Source organism: Salvelinus sp. IW2-2015, linkage group LG4p (assembly GCF_002910315.2).
Source record: "Salvelinus sp. IW2-2015 linkage group LG4p, ASM291031v2, whole genome shotgun sequence".
NCBI classification, from domain to species: domain Eukaryota; kingdom Metazoa; phylum Chordata; class Actinopteri; order Salmoniformes; family Salmonidae; genus Salvelinus; species Salvelinus sp. IW2-2015.
Window position 1 is genome coordinate 888,586 of NC_036841.1, and position 27,240 is coordinate 915,825.

The window sequence follows — 27,240 nt, forward strand, 5'->3', positions numbered from 1 at the left end:
AACCACTACTAAAAGACACCAATAATAAGAAGAGACTTGCTTGAGCCAAGAAACATGAGCAATGGACATTAGACCGGTGGAAATCTGTCCTTTGGTCTGATGGGTCCAAATTTGAGATATTTGATTCCAACCGCCATGTCTTTGTGAGACACAGAGTAGGTGAACGGATGATCTCAGCATGTGTAGTTCCCACCGTGAAACATGGAGGTGTGATGGTGCTTTGCTGGTGACACCGTTAGGGATTTAGAATTCAAGGCACACTTAACCAGCATGGCTACCACAGCATTCTGCAGCGATAAACCTTCCCATCTGGTTTGCGCATAGTCCCACTATCATTTGTTTTTCAACAGGACAATGACCCAACACACCTCCAGGCTGTGTAAGGGCTATTTGATCAAGAAGGAAAGTGATGGAGTGCTGCATCAGATGACCTGGCCTCCATTAATCACCCGACCTCAACCCTATTGAGATGGTTTGGGATGAGATGGACCGCAAAGTGGAAAAGCAGCAAGTGCTCAGTATATGTGGGAACTCCTTCAAGACTGTTGGAAAAGCATTCCAGGTGAAGCTGGTTGAGAGAATGCCAAGCGTGTGCAAAGCTGTCATCAAGGCAAAGGTGGCTACTTTGAAGAATCTAAAATATATTTTGATTTGTTCAACACTTTTTTGGTTACTACATGATTCCATATGTGTTATTTAATAGTTTTGATGACTTCACTGTTACTCTACATTGTAGAAAATAGTAAAAATAAAGAAAAACACTTCAATGAGTAGGTGTGTCCAAACTGGTACTACATACATACATATATAAATACATACATACATACATACATACATACATACAACTGTTCAAAAGTTTGAGGTCACTTAGAAATTTTCTTGTTTTTGAAAGAATGCACTTTTTTTTGTCCATTAAAATAACATAAAATTGATCAGAAATACAGTGTAGACATTGTTCATGTTGTAAATGACTATTGTAGCTGGAAACGGCAGATTTTTTAAAGGAATATCTACATAGGCGTACAGAGGCCCATTATCAGCAACCATCACTCCTGTGTTCCAATGGCACGTTGTGTTAGCTAATCCAAGTTTATCATTTTAAAAGGCTAATTGATCATTACAAAACTATTTTGCAATTATGTTAGCACAGCTGAAAACTGTTGTTCTGATTAAAGAAGCAATAAAACTGGACTTCTTTAGACGAGTTGGGCATCTGGAGCATCAGCATTTGTGGGTCAAATTATAGGCTCAAATTGGCCAGAAACGAAGACCTTTCTTCTGAAACTCATCAGTCTATTGTTGTTCTGAGAAATGAAGGCTATTCCATGCGAGAAATTGCCAAAAAACTGAAGATCTCGTACAACGCTGTGAACTACTCCCTTCACAGAACAGCGCAAGCTGGCTCTAACCAGAATATAAAGAGGAGTGGGAGGCCCCGGTGCACAACTGAGCAAGAGGACAAGTACATTAAAGTGTCTAGTATGAGAAACAGATGCCTCACAAGTCCTCAACTGGCAGCATCATTAAATAGTACGCGCAAAACAGCAGTCTCAACGTCAAAAGTGATGAGGCGACTCCGGGATGCTGGCCTTCTAGGCTGATTTGCAAAGAAAAAGCAATATCTCAGACTGGCCAATAAAAATAAAAGATTAAGATGGGCAAAAGAACACAGACACTGGACAGTGTCCAGAATGCCAGCATCCCAGAGTCGCCTCTTCACTGTTGAGTCCGGTGTTTTGCGGGTACTATTTAATGAAGCTGCCAGTTGAGGACTTGTGAGGCGTCTGTTTCTCAAACTAGACACTCTAATGTACTTGTCCTCTTGCTCAGTTGTGCACCGGGGCCTCCCACTCCTCTTTATATTCTGGTTAGAGCTAGTTTGCGCTGTTCTGTGAAGGGAGTAGTACACAGCGTTGTACGAGATCTTCAGTTCCTTGGCAATTTCTCGCATGGAATAGCCTTCATTTTTCAGAACAAGAATAGACTGACAAGTTTCAGAAGAAAGTACTTTGTTTCTGGCCATTTTGTTCCTGTAATCGAACCCACAAATAATGATGCTCCAGATACTCAACTAGTCTAAAGAAGGCCAGTTTTATCGCTTCTTTAATCAGAACAACAGTTTTCAGCTGTGCTAACATAATTGTAAAAGGGTTTTCTAATGATCAATTAGCCTTTTAAAATGATAAACTTGGATTAGCTAACACAACGTGCCATTGGACCACAGGATGGTTAATGATAATGGGCCTTTGTACGCCTATGTAGATATTCCATAAAAAATCAGCCGTTTCCAGCTACAATAGTCATTTACAACATGAACAATGTCTACACTGTATTTCTGATCAATTTGATGTTATTTTAATGGACAAAAAAAATTGCATTTCTTTCAAAAACAAGGACATTTCTGTGACTCCAAACTTTTGAACGGTAGTGTATATATAAAACTATTGACACAACCTACCTTCATATTAACATAAACTAGTCCAGCTTGCATTCAGAGGTTATGAAATACTGTTTTTTTAAAACAGGTTTGTTGTACTTTGTAGAAATTTTAGGAAGTAAAAAACCTTGTTTGTCTAAAAACAGTATGGGGGAATGTTCCAGCATCAGTTAAGATGAACATGCTGGTGGAAGTTCAAAAGTCACAGCTTTAAAAAAAAATCGTACTGTAATTGTAGTTACAGTAATGACTGAGGACAAAACATATTTGTGCTACAAAAAAAAGTAAACAGTGTACTAACAGGGACATGACGTTGCAATTGCCTATCAGAAATTTTGAAATAATGATTGATCTTTTTCATTATGATAACTTTGGCAAGCTTGTAGGTTCATGTGCAATGTTACAGCTCAAATTTCTCACACGAAGCCCCATTATGGGATTTGGCACGCTTTTGACTTCAGTGGGTCTCCTCTTCAGTGTGTCTCCTCTTCAGTGTGTCTCCTCTTCAGTGTGTCTCCTCTTCCCCTTCAGTGTGTCTCTGCTTCCTCTTCAGTGTGTCTCCTCTATCTCAGATGTCAAATGATAAATGATGATTTGTGACGGAAGTGACCCTGATGGAAATATAAATTATCAAAAAAAGACATCCATCTGCAGTTGATAATTCTTTTCGTTTGTCATTTTTAATAATACATTGTGATTACACTTTAGCTCAATAATAATAATAATAATAATATAGAAAACACAATTAAGTTAATTTTATTCACCTCATCTGCTACGGCATAGTCAACGCCATCATCCTGCGCTGGAAGTTTGTAGCTAAAACACACAATAAATCCTTAATTTCCACACAAAGATGTACTAAGCAAATCACTTCACATAATATGTCACTATTAAACTGGTCCATTTAGCTTTAAAAGCCCTGTACAGAACAATGGATGTCGATTAAGGCAGCCCCCCCCGCACCTCTCTGATTCAGAGGGTTTGGGTTAAATGCGGATGACACATTTCAATTGCATGCATTCTGTTGCACAACTGACTAGGTATCCCCCTTTCCCTTTCAACCTATATCGTACTTTTTGGGTTAATTTTTACATTTCATTTTTAATCAAATGTTCTATTATTATCTATATTACTATTATTTTCACTGCATTGTTGGAAAGAGCTCTCAAGGTAAGAATTTCACTGTACTGTTTTACACCTGTTGTATCCTGTGCACGTGGCAAATAAACTTTGAAACTTGAAACTAAAGGTCGACCGATTAGGATTTTTCAACGCCGATACCGATTATTGGAGGACCAAAAAAAGCCGATACCGATTAATCGGACGATTTATGTATATATATATAATGACAATTACAACAATGATGACAAATACAACAATACTGAATGAACAATGAACACTTTTATTTGAACTTAATAGAATACACAAATAAAATCTATTTAGTCTCAAATAAATAATGAAACATGTTCAATTTGGTTTAAATAATGCAAAAACACAGTGTTGGAGAAGAAAGTAAAAGTGCAATATGTGCCATGTAAATAAGCTAACGTTTAAGTTCCTTGCTCAGAACATGAGAACATATGAAAGCTGGGTGTTCAATATTCCCAGTTCTTCAATATTCCCAGTTCAGAAGTTTAGGTTGTAGTTATTATAGGAATTATGACGCGTCGACTATTTCTCTCTCTACCATTTGTATTTCATATACCTTTGACTATTGGATGTTCTTATAGGCACTTTAGTATTGCCAGCCTAACCTCGGGAGTTGATAAGCTTGAAGTCAAACAGCGCTGCGCTTCAAGCATTGCTAAGAGCTGCTGGCAAACGCAGTAAAGTGATGTTTGAATGAATGCTTACGAGCCTGCTGCTGCCTACCACCGCTCAGTCAGACTGCTCTATCAAATATCAAATCAGACTTAATTATAATAGAATTAACACAGAAATACGAGCCTTTGGTCATTAATATGGTCAAATCCGGAAACTATCATTTAGAAAACAAAACTTTTATTATTTTAGTGAAATACGGAACCGTAGGGCCTCCCGGGTGGCGCAGTGGTCTAGGGCACTGCATCGCAGCGCTAGCTGCGCCACCAGAGTCTCTGGGTTCGCGCCCAGGCTCTGTCACAGCCGGCCGCGACCGGGAGGTCCGTGGGGCGACGCACAATTGGCCTAGCGTCGTCCAGGTTAGGGAGGGTTTGGCCGGTAGGGATATCCTTGTCTCATCGCGCACCAGCGACTCCTGTGGCGGGCCAGGCGCAGTGCGCGCTAACCAAGGGAGCCAGGTGCACGGTGTTTCCTCCGACACATTGGTGTGGCTGGCTTCCGGGTGGCGCGCTTGGAGGCGCACTGTGTTAAGAAGCAGTGCGGCTTGGTTGGGTTGTGTTTCGGAGGACACATCTCTTCGTCTCTCCCGAGCCCGTACGGGAGTTGTAGCGATGAGACAAGATAGTAATTACTAGCGATTGGATACCACGAAAATTGGGGAGAAAGGGGGGTAAAATTATTTTTATTTTTAAAGAAATACGGAACCGTTCCGTATTTTATCGAACGGGTGGCAACCCTAAGTCTAAATATTGCTGTTACATTGCACAACCTTCAATGTTATGTCATAATTATGTAAAAATCTGGCAAATTAATTACGATCTTCACACAGTTCGCAACGAGCCAGGCGGCCCAAACTGTTGAAGTGACATAATTTCCCTGTTAATATTGCCTGCTAACATGAATTTCTTTTAACTAAATATGCAGGTTTAAAAATATATACTTCTGTGTATTGATTTTAAGAAGGGCATTGATGTTTATGGTTAGGTACATTTGTGCAACGATTGTGCTTTTCTCGCGAATGCGCTTTTGTTAAATCATCACCCATTTGGCGAAGTTGAAGTAGGCTGTGATTCGATGATAAATTAACAGGCCCCACATTGATCATATGCAAAGCAGGACAAGCTAGTTAACCTAGTAATATCATCAACCATGTGTAGTTAACTAGTGATTATGAAGATTGATTGTTTTTTTATAAGATAAGTTTAATGCTAGCTAGCAACTTACCTTGGATTCTTGCAGCCACAAGGTCCATTTGACGCTGCACTCGCGTAATAGGTGGTCAGCCTGCCACACAGTTTCCATGTGGATTGCAATGTAATCGTCCATAATCGGCGTCCAAAAAGGCCGATTACCGATTGTTATGAAAACTTGAAATTGGCCCTAATGAATCGGCCATGCCGATTAATCGGTCGACCTCTATTTGAAACTGCATAGCCCTACTTACTTGGTTCCTGTGTGATCCTTGCCGGAGGAGAAGCAGTGATGTTTGTGTGCATGACAAACCCCCACCATCACAACAATGAATCCAGCCAATGCCGCCAACACCTTCAGGAAAATCCCCACAATGTCGACATCATCTGAAAATACAAACAGGGAATTTTGAGATGAGATCTGGGTAACATAAACCCAAACCCAAACCCATAAACACAATGCAGATAGCCCGGTTAGCCAATGTGCGGGAGCACTGGTTGGTCGGGCCAATTGAGGTAGTATGTACATGAATGTATAGTTAAAGTGACTATGCATATATGATAAACAGAGAGTAGCAGCAGCGTAAGAGGGGTTGGGGGGGGCACACAATACAAAAAGTCTGGGCAGCCCTTTGATTACCTGTTCAGGAGTCTTATGGATTGGGGGTAAAAACTGTTGGGAAGCCTTTTTGTTCTAGACTTGGCACTCCGGTACCTCTTGCCATGCGGTAGTAGAGAGAACAGTCTATGACTGGGGTGGCTGGGGTCTTTAACAATTTTTAGGGCCTTCCTCTGACACCGCCTGGTGTACAGGTCCTGGATGGCAGGCAGCTTAGCCCCAGTGATGTACTGGGCCGTACGCACTACCCTCTGTAGTGCCTTGCGGTCAGAGGCCGAGCAATTGCCGTACTAGGCAGTGATGCAACCAGTCAGGATGCTCTCGATGTTGCAGCTGTAGAACCTTTAAAGGATCTCAGGACCCATGCCAAATCTTTTTAGTTTCCTGAGGGGGAATAGGCTTTGTTGTGCCCTCTTCACGACTGTCTTGGTGTGTTTGGACCATTCTAGTTTGTTGTTGATGTGGACACCAAGGAACTTGAAACTCTCAACCTGCTCCACTACAGCCCCGTCGATGAGAATGGGGGCGTGCTCGGTCCTCCTTTTCCTGTAGTCCACAATCATATCCTTAGTCTTGGTTACGTTGAGGGATAGGTTGTTATTCTGGCACCACCCAGCCAGGTCTCTGACCTCCTCTCTATAGGCTGTCTCGTCGTTGTCGGTGATCAGGCCTACCACTGTTGTGTCGTCTGCAAACTTAATGATGGTGTTGGAGTCGTGCCTGGTCATGCAGTCGTGGGTGAACAGGAAATACAGGAGGGGACTGAGCACGCACCCCTGCGGAGCTCCAGTGTTGAGGATCAGCATGGCAGATGTGTTGCTACCTACCCTCACCACCTGGGGGCGGCCCGTCAGGAAGTCCAGGATCCAGTTGCAGGGGGAGGTGTTCAGTCCCAGGATCCTTAGCTTAGAGATTGCATCATCTGTGGATCTGTTTGGGCGGTATGCAAATTGGAGTGGGTCTAGGGTTTCTGGGATAATGGTGTTGACGTGAACAATGACCAGCCTTTCAAAGCACTTCATGGCTACGGACGTGAGTGCTACGGGTCTGTAGTAATTTAGGCAGGTTGCCTTTGTGTTCTTGGGCACAGGGACTATGGTGGTCTGCTTGAAACATGTTGGTATTACAGACTCAATCAGGGACATGTTGAAAATGTCAGTGAAGACACCTGCCAGTTGGTCAGCACATGCCCGGAGCACACGTCCTGGTAATCTGTCTGGCCCCGCAGCCTTGTGTATGTTGACCTGTTTAAAGGTCTTACTCACGTCGGCTACGGAGAGCGTGATCACACAGTCATCCGGAACAGCTGATGCTCTCATGCATGCCTCAGTGTTGCTTGCCTCGAAGCGAGCATAGAAGTGATTTAGCTCGTCTGGTAGGCTCGTGTCACTGGGCAGCAAGCGGCTGTGCTTCCCTTTGTAGTCTGTAATAGTTTGCAAGCCCTGCCACATAAGACGAGCGTCGGAGCCGGTGTAGTATGATTCAATATTAGCCCTGTATTGACACTTTGCATGTTTGATGGTTCGTCGCAGGGCATAGCAGGATTTCTAGAGTCCCGCACCTTGAAAGCGGCAGCTCTACCCTGTAGCTCAGTGCGAATGTTGCCTGTAATCCATGGCTTCTGGTTGGGGTATGTACGTACAGTCACTGCGGGGATGACGTCCTCGATGCACTTATTGATAAAGCCAGTGACTGATGTGGTGTACTCCTCAATGCCATCGGAAGAATCCCGGAACATGTTCCAGTTTGTGATAGCAAAACAGTCCTGTAGTTTAGCATCTGCTTCATCTGACCACTTATTTATTGACTGAGTCACTGGTGCTTCCTGCTTTAATTTTTGCTTGTAAGCAGGAATCAGGAGGATAGAATTGTGGTCAGATTTACCAAATGGAGGGGGAGAGCTTTGTACGCGTCTCTGTGTGTGGAGTACAGGTGATCTAGAATTTTTTTCCCTCTGGTTGCACATTTAACATGTTGATAGAAATGTGCAGTTTCCCTGCATTAAAGTCTCCGGCCAGTAGGAGCGCCTGGGTGAGTGCTTTCCTGTTTGCCTATTTCCTTATACAGCTGACTGAGTGCGGTCTTAGTGCCAGTATCTGTCTGTGGTTGTAAATAAACAGCCACGAAAAGTATAGCTGAAAACTCTCTAGGCAAGTAGTTTATCACAATATACTCTACTTCAGGCGAGCAAAATCTAGAGACTTCCTTAGATTTCATGCACCAGCTGTTGTTTACAAATATGCACAGACCGCCCCCCCTCGTCTTACGGAGTGTGCTGTTCTATCTTGCCGGTGCAGCGTATATCCCGCTAGCTGAATATCCATGTCGTCATTCAGCCACGAGTTCGTGAAACATAGGATATTACAGTTTTTGATGTCCCGTTGGTAGGATATTCGTGATCGTACCTCGTCTAATTTATTGTCCAATGATTGCACGTTGGCGAGTAGTATTGACGGTAACGGCAGCTTTCCCACTCGCCTTCTCCGGGTCCTGACAAGGCATCCGGCTCTTTGTCCTCTGTACCTGCGTCGCTTCCTCTTGCAAATAACGGGGATGTAACGGGGATGTAAACAATACATAGTTGCAGTAAGAATGTCAGTTGGGTGTTTAGTGCAGGATGGCCTACTCACAGACGTCCATCAGCTGTGTGGGACACTGTGCATGTCCAGCTACATTCTTTGCCTGGCAGTAATACTCCCCCGCATCCTCCTTTCTCATCCGGCGGAATTTCTGCAGGGAAAAACGCCAAAATCAACCCCAATACATCATACAGCTTTTCTCTTGTACCAACATCATCCAACAGTTGGATCTACTGTCTCATTAAACATGATATTCATGTATCTAGTTTCCGTTCAATCTCCATTGATTCCTTACCAGACCACCCGTGTCAGCGTTAATGGAGTAGGTGGAGTTGATGAACTTGGGGCTGCTCTTTGGGTCCTGGGGAAGCTCCTCGTTGTTACGGAACCAGCGGTACTGTGAGGCAGGGAAGCCCTCGTTCTCCAGGCAGCGCAGCTCAGAGGACGTGCCAACAGTCACCGCCACAGGCACACTGCACCTGGGCACCACAGGCTTTACTGCACAGACAATAAATAAATAATAATTGTACACAATGGTCCGACAGGAATTCGACTTCTGCTTTTTCCCAACTGCCCTGGAAGACACACATACACATAGGCAAAGGGCAGAGGTCATACTACGGCACCCAAAGAACAGTTTTCTTTCGAGAGAGAGTGAGCACACTTTACTTAGAAATAGACAACACTGAAAAAACACAGCAAACTCTACTACAGGATTAAAACATTGGTCAACAACACACTAGGCCTATACTGAGATTGACCAGCGGACACACATATATCTCAGGCTAATGACAAGGTGGGAGCTCTGCATTGGTTAAGTGACACGGGAATATGACAATACGACCTCACCCCTGACAGCAAGACTGATTAGAATTTCATCAAAGTGTTTGTGGTCATCAATGGCAGCGACCTCACAGCGGTACTCTGCAGTGTCTGCACGGCTGGTGTTGAGGATCAGTAGGTTAGCCGGCTGGATCAGCTGGGCTCTGTGCTCCAAGTCCCCTAATAGAGAGGCAAAAACAGACTCCAATCTCTCATTCACTTACAGAGAATAATAACACAGTTCTTAGGCCAATATGGTGTTGGTAAGGTGCTTAAAAAAATAATAATCTTACCCGAAATTTGATTTTGAAAGTACACATAACTAGGGACGCCGTTTTGGATTTTCTTCCATTCGATTCTGGGGTTGTTTGTTGAGATGGACTCTATCAAGCAGGTCAACTCAATAGCTGGAAAGAAAACCGTGATACTACGATGTCAAAATACCGGCAGACAACAGAAGAGACTGGCAGACAGACGGGCAATGGAAGAAAAATAATTCAGAGAGAATTAGTCAGTGTTTCAGTGACTTACGTTCAAATTCATTTGCCCACACAGTCTTGTCTGTGGTTCGGAGGATTACCCCAAGTGATGGAATGTAGCCTGTAAAAGTCAACAAATAAGTGAGAGAAAAAAAATTCGGACTGACACTCTTCAGAATTTTCATTCCAGGACAGTGCCAATTTTGCCAATGCCCGTTAAACAGATAGGCCTAAAGGATTAGAGGGTCAGGAGGTGTAGGCCTATAGCTACAGAGAGGGTGAGAAAGAGCCGTAGGGTCCAAATTAACAATTTCTCCAGAATAATTTCTCATGTCTAGGTGGAGACAGGTGGAGCACATCTCAAGGAGAGCACAAGTCTCAGGATTAGTGTCGTTTCATCACTTATCCTAACTCTACAAAACACTCTCAAATGAAACAATTGGGAGATATTTTAGTAACTCTTAAGCCTCCCTAAGTATAACACACAGTGAGTAATAAAAACAGTCCCTCCTTCTGTGTGGGCGTCAGCGATATTAAGGATTCCTAATGAGGGGTGAAATCAAGACTGAAATGTATTGGAGCACAATTCATCTGTGTATTAAGGACTTCCAAGGTATAATCCAGACAGATAAAAGCACTGCAGCTGATTTTAAAATGTCTCTGGTTATCAATTCATGATGCACATGAAAGACAATTCCCTCATATGCAAGATGGGCCTGTACTCCAATAACCTGGCGGTTTGGTGGAGAATAGGCTAGTTTTATTGTACGTCCCTCTCAGAGACTGTGAGAACACGTGTAAGCTTTTAGGATGGGTTTGAACACTGCCTCAAAGGCCAAAGTGGAGCACTCAGTCATATTAGCTCAGCTGTGAGCGCTGATGAGATCCGACTCTCAGCTTCCGTCACAGCGACAGACTTTCAAACCCCTGTACATCATGAGCTATTTTTACAACAAAAAGTGACTGGCCATCCTGAGAGATACGAGGAGAGCTTGTCCAGCAAATCTTCCTCTGGTAAACAGAGCAGGGACAGCCTATCCCTGTAAAACCACTCATTTAACCTTCAATTCCTTTACAATGTACTTAGACTGAACATAATATGAATTACTAGTCTATAAATAGCTTAAACTACATGTCTCATTTTTCGTTGCCTACAAACAGACAGGCAGACCGTGTCCAAGCTTCACTGTATCCCCCCACCTGCATGAGGCTTTGTTGACCCAGACAGTTTTCAGACTGTGGGAGAGAATCTGTGGTTAATTAAGAAGACAATGGCTGATTGCTATTGTGTGCCTGGAATAAAAGCATGCCATAGCCGAAAGCTTTCCACTGTGTAGCCTACATAAAGAAAGGGATCTCTCTCTCTCTCAAAAGACCCAAGCTGTTGATCCAGTGCATCCATCCATCCATATATTTTTTTAAACCCATTTCCCAGACATTCCAGCACAGCCAGTGTAAAAGCAGCCAAATCAAATTGTATTTGTCACATGCTTTGTAGACAGTAAAATGCTTACTTATGGATCCCCTACGGATGAGTAAAAAGATAGAAAAAATGTTTTTTTGTTTTTTGTTGTTGAAATAGTGACACAGTGAATAACAAATAAAAAGAATGAGTAAAAATAGCATGGCTATATATAGGGAGTGAAAACGAACATGGCTATATACAGGGAGTACCAGTGCTGAGTCTGTGTGTACACTATATATACAAATGTATACACCCCTTCAAATTAGTGGATTCGGCTATTTCAGCCACAGCCGTTACTGACAGGTGAATATAATCAAGCACACAGCTATCCAATCTCCATAGACAAACATTGGCACCAAATCAAATCAAATCAAATTTTATTTGTCACATACACATGGTTAGCAGATGTTAATGCGAGTGTAGCGAAATGCTTGTGCTTCTAGTTCCGACAATGCAGAATAACCAACAAGTAATCTAACCTAACAATTTCACAACTACTACCTTATACACACAAGTGTAAAGGGATAAAGAATATGTACATAAAGATATATGAATGAGTGGTGGTACAGAACGGCATAGGCAAGATGCAGTAGATGGTATAGAGTACAGTATATACATATGAGATGAGTACTGTAGGGTATGTAACATAAAGTGGCATAGTTTAAAGTGGCTAGTGATACATGTATTACATAAAGATGGCAAGATGCAGTAGATGATATAGAGTACAGTATATACATATACATATGAGATGAGTAATGTAGGGTATGTAAACATTATATTAAGTGGCATTGTTTAAAGTGGCTCGTGGTACATTTTTACATAATTTCCATCAATTCCCATATTAAAGTGGCTGGAGTTGAGTCAGTATGTTGGCAGCGGCCGCTAAATGTTAGTGGTGACTGTTTAACAGTCTGATGGCCTTGAGATAAAAGCTGTTTTTCAGTCTCTCGGTCCCTGCTTTGATGCACCTGTACTGACCTCGCCTTCTGGATGATAGCGGGGTGAACAGGCAGTGGCTTGGTGGTTGTTGTCCTTGATGATCTTTATGGCCTTCCTGTGACATCGGGTGGTGTAGGTGTCCTGGAGGGCAGGTAGTTTGCCCCCGGTGATGCGTTCTGCAGACCTCACTACCCTCTGGAGAGCCTTACGGTTGTGGGCGGAGCAGTTGCCGTACCAGGCGTGATACAGCCCGACAGGATGCTCTCGATTGTGCATCTGTAGAAGTTTGTGAGTGCTTTTGGTGACAAGCCGAATTCTTCAGCCTCCTGAGGTTGAAGAGGCGCTGCTGCGCCTTCTTCACAACGCTTGTCTGTGTGGGTGGACCAATTCAGTTTGTCCGTGATGTGTACACCGAGGAACTTAAAACTTTCCACCTTCTCCACTACTGACCCGTTGATGTGGATAGGGGGGTGCTCCCTCTGCTGTTTCCTGAAGTCCACAATCATCTCCTTTGTTTTGTTGACGTTGAGTGTGAGGTTATTTTCCTGACACCACACTCCGAGGGCCCTCACCTCCTCCCTGTAGGCCGTCTCTCGTGTTGTTGGTAATCAAGCCTACCACTGTAGTGTCATCCGCAAACTTGATGATTGAGTTGGAGGCGTGCATGGCCACACAGTCGTGGGTGAACAGGGAGTACAGGAGAGGGCTCAGAACGAACCCTTGTGGTGCCCCAGTGTTGAGGATCAGCGGTGTGAGATGTTATTACCTACCCTCACCACCTGGAGGCGGCCCGTCAGGAAGTCCAGGACCCAGTTGCACAGGGCGGGGTCGAGACCCAGTGTCTGAGCTTGATGACGAGTTTGGAGGGTACTAGGTGTTAAATGCTGAGCTGTAGTCGATGAACAGCATTCTCATAGGTATTCCTCTTGTCCAGATGGGTTAGGGCAGTGTGCAGTGTGGTTGTGATTGCGATTGTGTCGTCGTGGACCTATTGGGGCGGTAAGCAAATTGGAGTGGTCTAGGGTGTCCGGTAGGTTGGAGGTGATATGGTCCTTGACTAGTCTCCAAAGCAATTCATGATGACGGAAGTGAGTGCTACGGGGCGGTAGTCGTTTAGCTCAGTTACCTTAGCTTTCTTGGGAACAGGAACAATGGTGGCCCTCTTGAAGCATGTGGGAACAGCAGACTGGGATAAGGATTGATTGAATATGTCCGTAAACACACCAGCCAGCTGGACTGCGCCTGCTCTGAGGACGCGGCTGGGAATGCCGTCTGGGCCTGCAGCCTTGCGAGGGTTAACACGTTTAAATGTTTTACTCACCTCGCTGCAGTGAAGGAGAGCCCGCAGGTTTTGGTAGCGGGCCGTGTCAGTGGCACTGTATTGTCCTCAAAGCGAGCAAAAAAGTTATTTAGCCTGTCTGGGAGCAAGACATCCTGGTCCGCGACGGGCTGGTTTTCTTTTTGTAATCTGTGATTGACTGTAGACACTGCCACATACCTCTTGGTCTGAGCTGTTGAATTGCGACTCTATTTTGTCTCTGTACTGGGACTTAGCTTGTTTGATTGCCTTGCGGAGAGAATAGCTACACTGTTTGTATTCGGTCATGTTCCGTCACCTTGCCCTGATTAAAAGCAGTGGTTCGCGCTTTCAGTTTCACGCGAATGCTGCCGTCAATCCACGGTTTCTGGTTTGGGAATGTTTTAATGGTTGCTGTGGGTACGACATCGTCAATGCACTTCCTAATGAACTCGCTCACCGAATCAGCATATTCGTCAATGTTGTTGTTGGACGCAATGCGGAACATATTCCAATCCGGTGATCGAAGCAGCTTTGAGCGTGAATCAGATTGGTCGGACCAGCGTTGAACAGACCTGAGCGCGGGAGCTTATTGTTTTAGTTTCTGTTTGTAGGCTGGAATCAACAAAATGGAGTCGTGGTCAGCTTTTCCGAAAGGAGGGCGGGGGAGGGCCTTATATGCGTCGCGGAAGTTAGTATAACAACGATCCAAGGTTTTACCAGCCCTGGTAGCACAATCGATATGCTGATAGAATTTAGGGAGTTTTGTTTTTAGATTAGCCTTGTTAAAATCCCCAGCTACGATGAATGCAGCCTCAGGGTGTGTGGTTTCCAGTTTACAAAGAGTCAGATAAAGTTCGTTCAGGGCCATCGATGTGTCTGCTTGGGGGGAATATATACGGCTGTGATTATAATCGAAGAGAATTCCCTTGGTAGATAATGCGGTCGACATTTGATGTTGAGGAGTTCTAGATCAGGTGAACAGAATGACTTGAGTTCCTGTATGTTGTTATGATCACACCACGTCTCGTTAATCATAAGGCATACACCCCCGCCCCTCTTCTTACCAGAAAGATGTATGTTTCTGTCGGCGCGATGCGTGAAGAAACCAGCTGGCTGCACCGACTCCGTTAGCGTCTCTTGAGTTAGCCATGTTTCCGTGAAGCAGAGAACGTTACAATCCCTGATGTCTCTCTGGAATGTTACCCGTGCTCGGATTTCATCAACCTTATTGTCAAGAGACTGGACATTGGCGAGTAGTATGCTAGGAGTGGAGCGCGATGTGCCCGTCTCCGAAGCCTGACCAGGAGACCACTACGTTTGCCCCTTTTACGGCGTCGCATAGGGTCGCCGGCTGGGATCAGATCCATTGTATTGGGTGGAAGGCAAAACACTGGATCCGTTTCGGGAAAGTCATATTCCTGGTAGGAACGATGGTGAGTTGACGTTAATCTTATATTCAGTAGTTCCTCCCGACTGTATGTAATGAAACCTAAGATTACCTGGGGTACCAATGTAAGGAATAACACATAAAAAAACAAAATACTGCATATTTTCATTCGCATGCTCAATGCCAAGCATCGACTGGAGTGGTGTAAAGCTTGCCGCCATTGGACTCTGGAGCAGAGGAAACGAGTTCTCTGGAGTGATGAATCACGCTTCACCATCTGGCAGTCCGATGAACTAATCTGGGTTTGGCGGATGCCAGGAGAAGGCTTCCTGCCCCAATGCATAGTGACAACCGTAAAGTTTGGTGGAGGAGGAATAATGGTCTGGGGCTGTTTTTCATGGTTCGGGCTAGGCCCCTTAGTTCCAATTAAGGAAAATCTTAGCGCTACAGCACACAATGACATTCTAGATTATTATGTGCTTCCAACTTCCAACTTCAGCATGACAATGTGCCCGTGCACAAAGCGAGGCTCATACAGCAATGGTTTTTTGAGGTCAGTATGAAAGAACTTGACTGGCCTGCACAGAGAACTGACCTCAACCCCATCAAACACCTTTGGGATGATTTGGAACGCCTAATTGCCCAACATCAGTACCCGACCTCACTAATGAAATTGTGGCTGAATGGAAGCAAATCCCAGCAGCAATGTTCCAACCTCTAGTGGAAAGCCTTCCCAGAAGAGTGGAGGCTGTTATAGCAGCAAAGGGGGGACCAACTCCATATTAATGCCCATGCTTTTGGAATGAGATGTTCAACGAGCAGTGTCCACATACTTTTGGCCATGTAGTGTATGTGTGTGGGTATAGAGTCAGTGCAAGAGAGTCAATGCAGGTAATCCCGGTAGCCATTTGGTTAGCTATTTAGCAGACTTGTTTAGAATTCTTCTGGCTTAGGGGTAGAAGCTGTTCAGGGTCCTGTTGGTTCAACACTTGGTGCATTGGTAACGCTTGCCGTGCGGTAGCAGAGTCTTTAGCAGAATAAAATAATTCATACAATGAAATGTAGGCCTACCTGACAGCTTGGATGGAAATAACGGTTGACATCATCATCACATTTTGAGCGACAGATGAAGAGAGCTCAACGTTAGAAGATGCAAAAGCAGTGTGTACAACCTGTTCTCTATTTAAATATTAATGAAAAACTGCTGAGGATTGTGTGAGCGTTTCAATGTGATTATAACGCATGTATAAAGAAAATTAATTACCATCTAATAATTGTGTGGCTCATCCTCAGGATGTTTACACCCGGCCAAGCTACTACTAGTATGCTAGGATAGTAGGAAAACCGTTTAGCTAGTCAGCGCGATCATTTTCATAAAAAAGCATTGCCATGTCTGCGAATGAATACATTTGCGATGCACAACATGTACCGTTACACTACACCTTATTTTAGTGGAAATGAAAATAACTTACCAAGAATCGAGTAAAGGATGAAAAAAGACATCAGTCGTTGTAACGCCATCTTGAAACGTCTGATTTATCGGTAATTCTGGCACACATAAACCATCTAGCTAGCTACATCACACGTAGTGCCTGGTCTGAAAGGGTGAACAGGCTGGTGGACGTTTCCATAGCTACAAGGGCATCAGGGCGGAAAAGGCATCGTCCCCAAACCGGAAATGCCTTTACATCTGTTTTATAATGATGGTGTCCAATAATGCAATTTCCTTAATGTGCAAAACAAGATTCATGCTCCTTAATTCTCTCTGATATATCCCATACGCAGCTTTGACCCCGAGAACTAATCAATGCAAATGTGATTCTCTGTGAACATGACAGGTTAAGGTGAGAGAAACGGTACACACTCTTTTCAAGCCATTTCGCCGGGTGGGTGGTGCTATACGTCACGGTGGGCGTGGGTTTCAAAGTGCTAGGACTGTCGGATGCGCGTCCACGTTCATCCGAGAACCCTCCACCTAGGACGTAATTCATAAATATAACTATGGTGGGTTTATAGTTTACAGTTGCACTTTAATATGAGTACATCGTGTTGCTTTATTTGTACGAACAATAGCTAGCTACCAAGTGGCTGGACCAGTTTCCCCCAAAGTTAATTTGTAACGTCAAGTTTTGCTTGCTAGCCAACCAACAACGTCAATGCCGCTATCAAGCCAACCTACAAAATTTACTTGAATGAAATATATTAAACTGATCATGACTAAATTTAATCTAATTTCAATGCGATTATTTTGTCAACATATAAAAATTCCAGTATTGTGTCAATCACTAAGATTAATTATTTGCGTTGCTGGTTTAATTAAAAAACTCTTAATCTGATGGATTTTGGATGACCTTGGTTTTATTTATTTGTTTGAGAGCATATGCATGAGGCCAACGTTACCATATTATTTTTGAGGCACACATACACACCCAGTCTCACGATGATAGGCCATTTCTCAACTTTAAACAATGCGAAATTTGAATCCAAAATATTTGTTTAGCATCTTTCTATTCTGTGGCTGCATGAAATAGCAAACATAATTACACTTGTTTACTTCATCTTTGTGTCTCCCTGATGAAACAGTAACATCCATTAATGTAGTTAGGCTTGGCCAAATTGCCAACCTGTGCTCTATGGCTTTAGTTGTGTGTTGAATAGATTCCATGATATGGATATATGATCCGCTGTCATTTTCTACATGACACCAGTCTTGTTCTTGACACTATGTGCAACCGTATGCGTGATGAAATCTATGCCAACTGTGATGTATAGCACCAAAATGGCATGAAAATTGTGTGCCACTGAGAAAACCACGTTTGACTTTGTTCCATTCCAGCCATTACAATGACCCAATCCTCCTATAGCTCCTCCCACCTGCCTCCACTGATTTACGATATGTTACGAATTCCAATTTGTTGTGCTAACATTAGCTAGGTGGCTAACGCTAACTAGGTGGCTAACATTAGCTAGGCTGGGGGTTAGGGGTTAAAGTTAGGGGAAGGGTTAGCTAACATGCTAAGTAGTTGCAAAGTAACAGAAATCTAGTAAGTAGTTGCAAAGTTGCTAAAATGCTAAAGTTATCCGTGATTAGATTCAAACAGGCAACCTTTGGGTTGCTAGACCTTTGCTTAATATGCCCACCCATACATTTACTATGTTACGTCCAATCTATGAGACCAGGTTGTAAAATAAGATAAATGTGGACTGTCAAAGCAAAATGTATTGTTGCCAGAATCTGGTCACACGTCTTCATTCTCTCATAAATCCACCAGGTGGCAGTATATGACCAAACATCACTGATTGTCATTCAATCATTATACTGTGTCATGTGTCACTCCAAACACACCCCACATACAGCACAATTCCTCTGTACTGTAGTCCCAATCAACACCCAGTGAATCATCTGCCCTTGTGCGAATTGCCTTAGGTCAGATAATATTATTAAGGGTTAATACGTGATTATTACAGTGTTATTGTAAACCTATGGTTTATAGTGGGGATTAGTTTATGGTTTATATCCCTTTACTCATAGGCTATATGCAAATCCATCAAATGATAAGCCTCGCTGACTTCCCCATTATTCTCAACAATCAATCTACAGTTGAAGTCGGAAGTTTACATACACCTTAGCCAAATACATTTAAACTCAGATTTTCACAATTCCTGAGATTTAATCCTAGTAAAAATTCACTGTTTTAGGTCAGTTAGGATCACCACTATTTTAAGAATGTGAAATGTCAGAATAATAGTAGAGAGAATGATTTATTTCAGCTTTTATTTGTTTCATCACATTCCCAGTGGGTCAGAATTTTCACACACTCAACTAGTATTTGGTAGCATTGCCTGTTACGAGAATTATGTTCTCAATGTTCATAAACCCAATTCAATTAAACTACTCAGTCTGCAACCCGGAATTTGTAAGATACTGGTTGAATGAAACAGACGGAGGCCCAGCTATGATAGTCAAAATGTTTATTCACGGGCGCGCTAGTTCGTTGTACAAAACCATTCATTTTATACTAGCTCCTTACGCACATACTTTTGCACACAAACAGTAGGTATCCTACGCACATACTGTATCAATACCCAGCCGACAAAGATTAGGGACCGTGAGAAGCACTCACTGTCCTCCCTCAAATCTCTCAGTGGCCCCTAGCCAAGGTCGGCACCGAATCTTGCTCAGACAGTCTGTGTTTAAGATACTATAGAGACATATTGTACAGATATATTGTTTTACCCTAATTCTGACTAAAACTACACACATACTTTATTATAATTTTACTGACTAAGACTACACACATCATTAATAATAATTTGATGATTCTAATGTATTTCATTGATGATTCTAATCAATTACATACAATTATATAGTTTCAGGTAAAATATTCGAATCATTCATTTAAACATATAAATTCCATCAACAATCCACCGTTAATGACTAAATAATACACCCTGATACATCAATTGTATACAAGGATAATCCAAACCAATACATGTATGTACATTCGATATTCATCAATGACTGTTACAGGCCTATATCCAATCATAACGCTTCCTGTTAGGATTTTTATTACAATCTTCATAAAAAAACAGTCTAAACAATCCTATATAGTCTCATCCAACATTGGCTCCTCGTAGTTAAAAGAAACGGAGCCATCTCCTAGGCCTGGAGTCATCCCACTGTCCGGAGCTCGGAATCGGTCCGTAACTCACCATCTGTTGCATCATTGACCTCTCCAGAGTCCTGGTAATCAAACCTTTCACACAGGGGACCAAACAACATCCACACAGAACCAAAACACTCATACAGGTGAAAGTTGCCCACAACACAGTGATGACATTTTTCCATTTCCCAAACATACTGTCAAACCAATTTGTAAGAGAATTATCCACCCCAGAGTTCTCTGCTAATTCGTGAGCTAATGTGGTTAAACCAGCCAGGGCCTTGGTCACTGATCCGTCTGGAGCTGTGTTATTAAAAAATAAACGTACAGCAATGAACCCCAATCATTCTACATACCCCACCCTTTTCTGCCAATTAACATATCGAGAGTCAGTCTATTTTACCAGGTCATGAGGGAGGTGGCGGATAATTGGTCAGAGAACCCCTTTACTGCATCCCCAGTCTCATTCACGAATCTCTGTTAATTATAATAGATGTAATTAATCCAATCCCCATTTTTATTTATTGTCAACCACCAAAAGAACGTAGTGGTAAAGTCTTCACCCATTTGATTCATAGCTTTGTATTAATCTGTAACTTCCCTGAGGATACCAATAGCATCCATCTAGACAAAGCTACTCCCATCCTGGTCAAAACTCCTCCTGTGCCTACTTTAGCCTCCTATAACTTGTCTCTGATGACTAACTCGAACTGGTTGGACCAATAACCCCGGGGCGCAAGTGCCTAACCACCCTTTCTGGTAGTTTCTGTCGTATGCGTCATTGGCTGGTACGAGCCCACCCTACATCAGTTATAGGTGCTGTTAGGTTAAGAATTTTCTCCTGTACTTCCAAACCTAAGTTAGTCACATTAACGATTACCTTTCAGCCATTAAAATCATCTATGTTCTCGGTGCCATTCTTGTATCTATAACACTGGTACTCACCAGGAGTTAAAGGGAAACGAGGTGGGTTGGCCGAGTACTTCAATCTGGCCAACCCAATCCCTGTAAAGTTATTTGCTTTCCTAGGGAAGTGTTTAATGTTTACCTTAAATCCTACATCTTGATCTTCTTTGACTCCTTATTCTGTATGTCACTCATCAGTGTATTATCTAGTTTATCTTTTACTTCTCAGCTTGTATTTCTTTCATCACATTCCCAGTGGGTCAGAAGTTTACATACTCATTTAGTATTTGGTAGCATTGCCTTTAAATTGTTTAACTTGGGTCAAACGTTTCGGATAGCCTTCCACAAGCTTCCCACAATAAGTTGGGTGAATTTTGGRCCATTCCTCCTGACAGAGCTGGTGTAACTGAATCAGGCTTGTAGGCCTCCTTGCTCGCACACACTTTTTCAGTTCTGCCCACAATTTTTCTATAGGATTGAGGTCAGGGCTTTGTGATGGCCACTCCAATACCTTGACTTTGTTGTCCTTAAGCCATTTTGCCACAACTTTGGAAGTGTGCTTGGGGTCATTGTCCATTTGGAAGACCTATTTGCGACCAAGCTTTAACTTCCTGACTGATGTCTTGAGATGTTGCTTCAATATATCCACATCATTTTCCCCCTCATGATGCCATCTATTTTGTGAAGTGCACCAGTCCCTCCTGCAGCAAAGCACCCCCACAACATGATGCTGCCACCCCCGTGCTTCACGGTTGGGATAGTGTTCTTCAGCTTGCAAACCTCCCCCTTTTACCTCCAATCATAACGATGGTCATTATGGCCAAACAGTTTTAATTTTGTTTCATCAGACCAGAGGACATTTCTCCAAAAAGTACGATCTTTGTCCCCATGTGCAGTTGCAAACCGTAGTCTGGCTTTTTTAATGGCGGTTTTGGAGCAGTGGCTTCTTCCTTGCTGAGCGGCCTTTCAGGTTATGTCGATATAGGACTAATTTTACTGTGACTATAGATACTTTTGTACCTGTTTCCTCCAGCATCTTCACAAGGTCCTTTGCTGTTGTTCTGGGATTGATTTGCACTTTTCGCACCGAAGTGCGTTCATCTCTAGGAGACAGAACGCGTCTCCTTCCTGTGCGGTATGATGGCTACGTTGTCCCATGGTGTTTATACTTGCGTACTATTGTTTGTACAGATGAGCGTGGTACCTTCAGGTGTTTGGAAATTGCTCCCAAGGATGAACCAGACTTGTGGAGGTCTACAAAAAAAATTCTGAGGTCTTGGCTGATTTCTTTAGATTTTCCCATGATGTCAAGCAAAGAGGCACTGAYTTTGAAGGTAGGCCTTGAAATACATCCACAGGTACACATCCAATTGACTCAAATTATGTAAATTAGCCTATCAGAAGCTTCTAAAGCCATGACATCATTTTCTGGAATTTTCCAAGCTGTTTAAAGGCACAGTCAACTTAGTGTATGTGAACTTCTGACCCACTGGAATTGTGATACAGTGAATTATAAGTGAAATAATCTGTCTGTAAACAATTGTTGGAAAATTACTTGTGTCATGCATAAAGTAGATGTCCTAACCGATTTGCCAAAACTATAGTTTGTTAACAAGAAATTTGTGGAGTGGTTGAAAAGTGAGTTTTAATGACTCCAGCCTAAGTGTATGTAAACTTCAACTGTATATCCTGCATTAAACCTTGAGTTGTACTCAAATCCACTACAGTATTCATATCTGAACTCTAACTAGTTTGGGTGCTTGGGTCTTGGCATTGCTAACATCCTAACCTGAGCAGCTGTGCTCCCCCTCTCTAATATCGTCCACAATCACTGAGCTAACACAGTCTCTATATGTCGTGTCTCACACTAGCAGCTCCACAAAGAGCAGGTCTATTCGGTCACCGTCTGCTTAAACAGAGCTGCTGAGGGCTGAGGGTAGGAGAGCGTGTGAAAGCAGCCTGTCTTATGTGAGCCTCAGTGCTGTGAACACACTGATCTAAATGAAACCTCTATACCTGACAGAGATCCCACTGGGAACAGTTGTCAATTCAACGTCTATTCCACATTGGTTTAACATAATTTCATTGAAATAATGTGGAACATTTTTGGAATAAACTAGTATGTGCCCAGTGGGTTAACTCTCATCACAACATTTTGACACGATAATATCTAGCTGTACGTCTTCGTTCTGTGACTTGTTTGCATCACAATTGTGAGAGCTTTTTGTGTGGGGATAGGGAGTTTCATTATGGGAGGTTCATTGTGATATTTTAACTCTGTCTTATTACCATGCTACTGGAGTTATAATTAAGCAATAAGGCCCGAGCGGGTGTGGTATATGGTCAATATACCACAGCCAAGGGCTGTTTTTAAGTATGACGCAACACGGAGTGCCTGGATACAGCCCTTAGCTGTGGTATATTGGCAATATACCACAAACCCCCAAGGTGCCTTATTTCTATTATAAACTGGTTACCAACGTAATTAGAGGCGTAAAAATAATTGTTTTGTCAAACCCGTGGTATATGGTCTGATATACCACAGCTTTCATCCAATCAGAATTCAGGGCTCGAACAAACCCAGGTGTAACTGATTACATAAATGATGCTTTAACAACAGAGCTGTTTTGTCTTTTGAATGTTGGCTTTTGAATGCAGAATTTTGTGGGCAAATCAGCTTCAGAAGAGGTGTTCGTTTTAGGCGGTGACAGATGGAATGGCAAAAAGAAAGTCCATTCATTCCATTCATAAATTGTGGGATTTGACATTCATACTCTCCACCTGAGATGGGAAGTGAAGGCATAAAGCAGTACTGATACTGAGGTGATTCAACAGATGGCAGGGTTTTGTAATGTAATTCAGTTTAAAAATAACCACAGCAAAGCATATTGATTAGCTTCCTCCATCTATACATTACAGTAGAGTAAATGGCTGCAACAACAATGGTTCATGCTTTCAAGCTGCCATTTCAATGTGCCTATTAGAAAATACTTGTAACTTCATGTGCAAGAGTGTTATGTTAACTCTTGAACCAAAGGGATCTATTCTCGGAGGAAAGAGATGCATAAGATGCAAATGTAAAGACCCATTTGCATCTGCCATGATGACTTTCTTAAAGGATTTCCCAGGATTCTGGTCATTAGCATACAGAGCAGTGGAATAAATGTTCTATTCAGCTACTATGCTACTGGAGATATTGATACTCAAAGGACACATGCAGCCCTGTCATCACTACTTGAGATCGAGCATAAATAAATACAGTATTTCGTTAAATGATAAGAGCAAATTATATTTATATAGATATAGAGAGGAGACTCACAGTAAATACATTTTTAAGTGATTATGTATGCGTGTCTGGAAGCCTGGTTTAAACCTATTTAATGGAATTTCAAAGCCTTTAAAATTAGGATACTGTAAGGTCAGCCTTTCCTTTGAAAACTTCCCTAACAATTCCTTTTGAGGTACCATTTCCACCAGGAGCTACAGTAGCCTATGCATGTACTATTCAGGAGGGAATATCCCTCATATGCAGGATGTCATAAAAGAAATCACAATTAAAAAAATACAGTACCAGTCAAAAGTTTGGACACAAGTTTAATAAGTTTCTTTATTTTTTACTATTTTCTAAATTGTAGAATAGCAGTGAACACATCAAAACCATGAAATAGCAAATATGGAATCATGTAGTAACAAAATATATTTTATATTTGAGATTCTTCAAAGTAGCCACCCTTTGCCTTGATGACAGCTTTGCACACTCTTGGCATTCTCTCAACCAGTTTCATGAGGTGGCATTTCAATTAACAGGTGTGCCTTGTTAAAAGTCAATTTGTGGAATTTCTTTCCTTCTTAATGCATTTGAGCCAATCAGTTGTGTTGTGACAACGTAGGGGTGGTATACAGAAGATAGCCCTATTTGGTAAAAGACCAAGTCCATATTATGGAATGAACAGCTCAAATAAGCAAAGACAAATGACAGTCCATCATTACTTGAAGTCAGTCAATCCGGAAAATTTCAAGAACTTTGAAAGTTTCTTCAAGTGCAGTCGCAAAAACCATCATGTGCTACGATGAAACTGGCTCTCATGAGGACCGCCACAGGAAAGGATGACCCAGAGTTACCTCTGCTACAGTGGATAAGTTCATTATAATTAACTGCACCTCAGATTGCAGCCCAAATAAATGCTTCACAGAGTTCAAGTAACAGATTGCTACTACTACTCTCTGTTCATCATATATGCATTGTCACTTTAACCATATCTACATGTACATACTACCTCAATCAGCCTGACTAACCGGTGTCTGTATGTAGCCTCGCTACTTTTATAGCCTCGCTACTGTTTTTCACTGTCTTTTTATTTCTTTACTTACCTATTGTTCACCTAATACCTTTTTTGCACTATTCCTTAGAGCCTGTAAATAAGCATTACACTGTAAGGTCTACACCTGTTATATTTCGCGCACGTGACAAATAAACTTTGAGTTGAGACACATCTCAACATCAACTGTTCAGAGGAGACTGTGTAAATCAGGCTTTCATTTTATTTTTAACTAGGCAAGTCAGTTAAGAACACATTCTTATTTTCAATGACAGCCTAGGAACAGTGGGTTTAACTGTCTTGTTCAGGGGCAGAATGACAGATTTTTACCTTGTCAGTGTCACGCCCTGACCTTAGAGAGCTTTTTATGTCTCTATTTTGGTTTGGTCAGGGTGTGATTTGGGTGGGCATTCTATGTTCATTTTTCTATGTGTTGTATTTCTTTGTTTTGGCCGGGTATGGTTCTCAATCAGGGACAGCTGTCTATCGTTGTCTCTGATTGGGAACCATACTTAGGTAGCCTTTTCCAACCTGTGTTTTGTGGGTAGTTATTTTCTGTTTAGTGTTTTCTGCACCTGACAGGACTGTTTCGGTTTCGTTTCTCACTTTGTTTATTTTGTTCGAGTGTTTGTTGAGTTAATAAAAATCATGAACACTTACCACGCTCCGATCCTCCTTCATGCAACGATGACCGTTACAGTCAGCTCGGTGAATCGATCTTGCAACCTTTCGGTTACTAGTCCAAAGCTCTAACCACTAGGCTACCTGCCGCCGTCATGGTCAAATTGCTGCAAAGAAACACCTACTAAAGGACACCAATAATAAGAAGAGACTTGCTTGGGCCAAGACACAATGGACAGTAGACCGGTGGAAATCTGTCCTTTGGTCTGTTGAGTCCAAATTTTTGATTTTTGGTTCTAACCGCCGTGTCTTTGTGAGACGCAGAGTAGGTGAACGGATGATCTCTGCATGTGTGGTTCCCAACGTGAAACATGGAGGAGGATGATGCTCAGGTGCTTTGCTGGTGACACTGTCAGTGATTTATTTAGAATTCAAGACGCACTTACCTCAGCATTCTGCAGCGATACACCATCCCATCTGGTTTGCGCCTGGTGGGACTATCATTTGTTTTTCAACAGGACAATGACCCAACACACCTCCAGGTTTTGTAAAGGCTATTTGACCAAGAAGGAGAGTGATGGAGTGCTGCATCAGATGACCTGGCCTCCACAATCACCCTACCTCAGCCCAATTGAGATGGTTTGGGATGTGTTGGACCGCAGAGTGAAGGAAAAGCAGCCAACATGTGCTCAGCATATGTGTGAACTCCTTCAAGACTGTTGGAAAAGCATTCCAGGTGAAGCTGGTTGATAGAATGCCAAGATTGTTTAAAGCTGTCATCAAGGTAAAGTTTTTTTTTACTATTTTTTTTATTTTTTTTACTATGTAACTATGTGTTATTTCATAGTTTTGATGTTTTCACTATTATTCTAAAATGTAGAAAATAGTAAAAATGAAGATAAACCCTTGAATGAGTTGGTGTGTTCAAACTTTTGACTGGTACTGTATATATTCTCTTTCTTAGCCAAATACAAAAACCTTTTCATGTTGGATAAGACATATGAGCCTCATAAGAGAAGGTTCAGGGGACCCAGGTCACAGAATTACTGAGCTATAAAAGGGTCTCACATATTCACCTGAAATTAAATAATGTAAATACCTGTCCTGTACACCATAGAAAATTGTTCTATTAAGTATTCAAGAGACCCTACCATCACTCAGGGGCCACAAATCACTCTGTCTGTCTGACAGATGTACTGTACCTCGGCTGTATATCTGAGTGCTGCCTTGGTTCCCTGTCTACTCCTTTCTCTAGCCCGTGTAAGACTCCCAGTCAACCCTGCTTCCACAAAGGATATATGCAAAGGTGAGGACTTTTGTCATTTGAAATTAAATTTCATCAGTAATTCAATGAGTCAGGTTTTCATATGCAGTTAAATTGCATTGTCTCTCACCTGGATTCAGTGTCACTGATATTTGAATAAATGAAAGAATTTGTCCTTATGATTGAACTTAGTCTACCAGCTCTAATATATATTCAACAATTTTGACTTTAATAAGATATTACATTTTTCAGCATGCATAAATACATTCTACAGCTGGGAAGTATATCATTTTGAGGGTTGCTGCAGTAGGGTAGTGTTGTAGCGCGTATGTCTGGACACAGGAAGAATTCTATAGTAAAATATGTAAATCAGAGTCCTATAGAGTATCATGAGGATGCTTTACTGTCTTATCCTCTCATCACCTTGT

The 27,240-nt window shown here is 42.3% G+C and overlaps 1 protein-coding gene across 1 annotated transcript; it reads right to left on the reverse strand.

Moving 5' to 3' along the window:
• Nucleotides 1-1,869: 1,869 nt before the first annotated feature.
• LOC111958440 (junctional adhesion molecule 3B-like) lies at nt 1,870-16,906 on the reverse strand. The gene is made up of 9 exons (XM_023979701.2): nt 16,511-16,906; nt 10,000-10,068; nt 9,762-9,875; nt 9,496-9,648; nt 8,942-9,144; nt 8,698-8,797; nt 5,703-5,835; nt 3,202-3,253; nt 1,870-3,048 (listed from the first exon to the last, which is right to left on the reverse strand). The coding sequence occupies exons 1-9, from the start codon at nt 16,557-16,559 to the stop codon at nt 3,013-3,015; spliced, it is 909 nt and encodes a 302-aa protein (XP_023835469.1). The 5' UTR covers nt 16,560-16,906; the 3' UTR covers nt 1,870-3,012.
• Nucleotides 16,907-27,240: the final 10,334 nt, after the last annotated feature.

What these genes read in the sequence shown, in the direction of transcription:
- LOC111958440 (XM_023979701.2), bottom strand. Translation starts at nt 16,559, where the DNA reads ATGGCGTTACAACGACTGATGTCTTTTTTCATCCTTTACTCGATTCTT. An exon ending in GTGGGCAAATGAATTTGAAC is followed by an intron (nt 9,876 to 9,999) that starts GTAAGTCACTGA and finishes TTTTCTTTCCAG; the next exon opens with CTATTGAGTTGACCTGCTTG. An exon ending in AATCAGTCTTGCTGTCAGGG is followed by an intron (nt 9,145 to 9,495) that starts GTGAGGTCGTAT and finishes TTGTCTGTGCAG; the next exon opens with TAAAGCCTGTGGTGCCCAGG.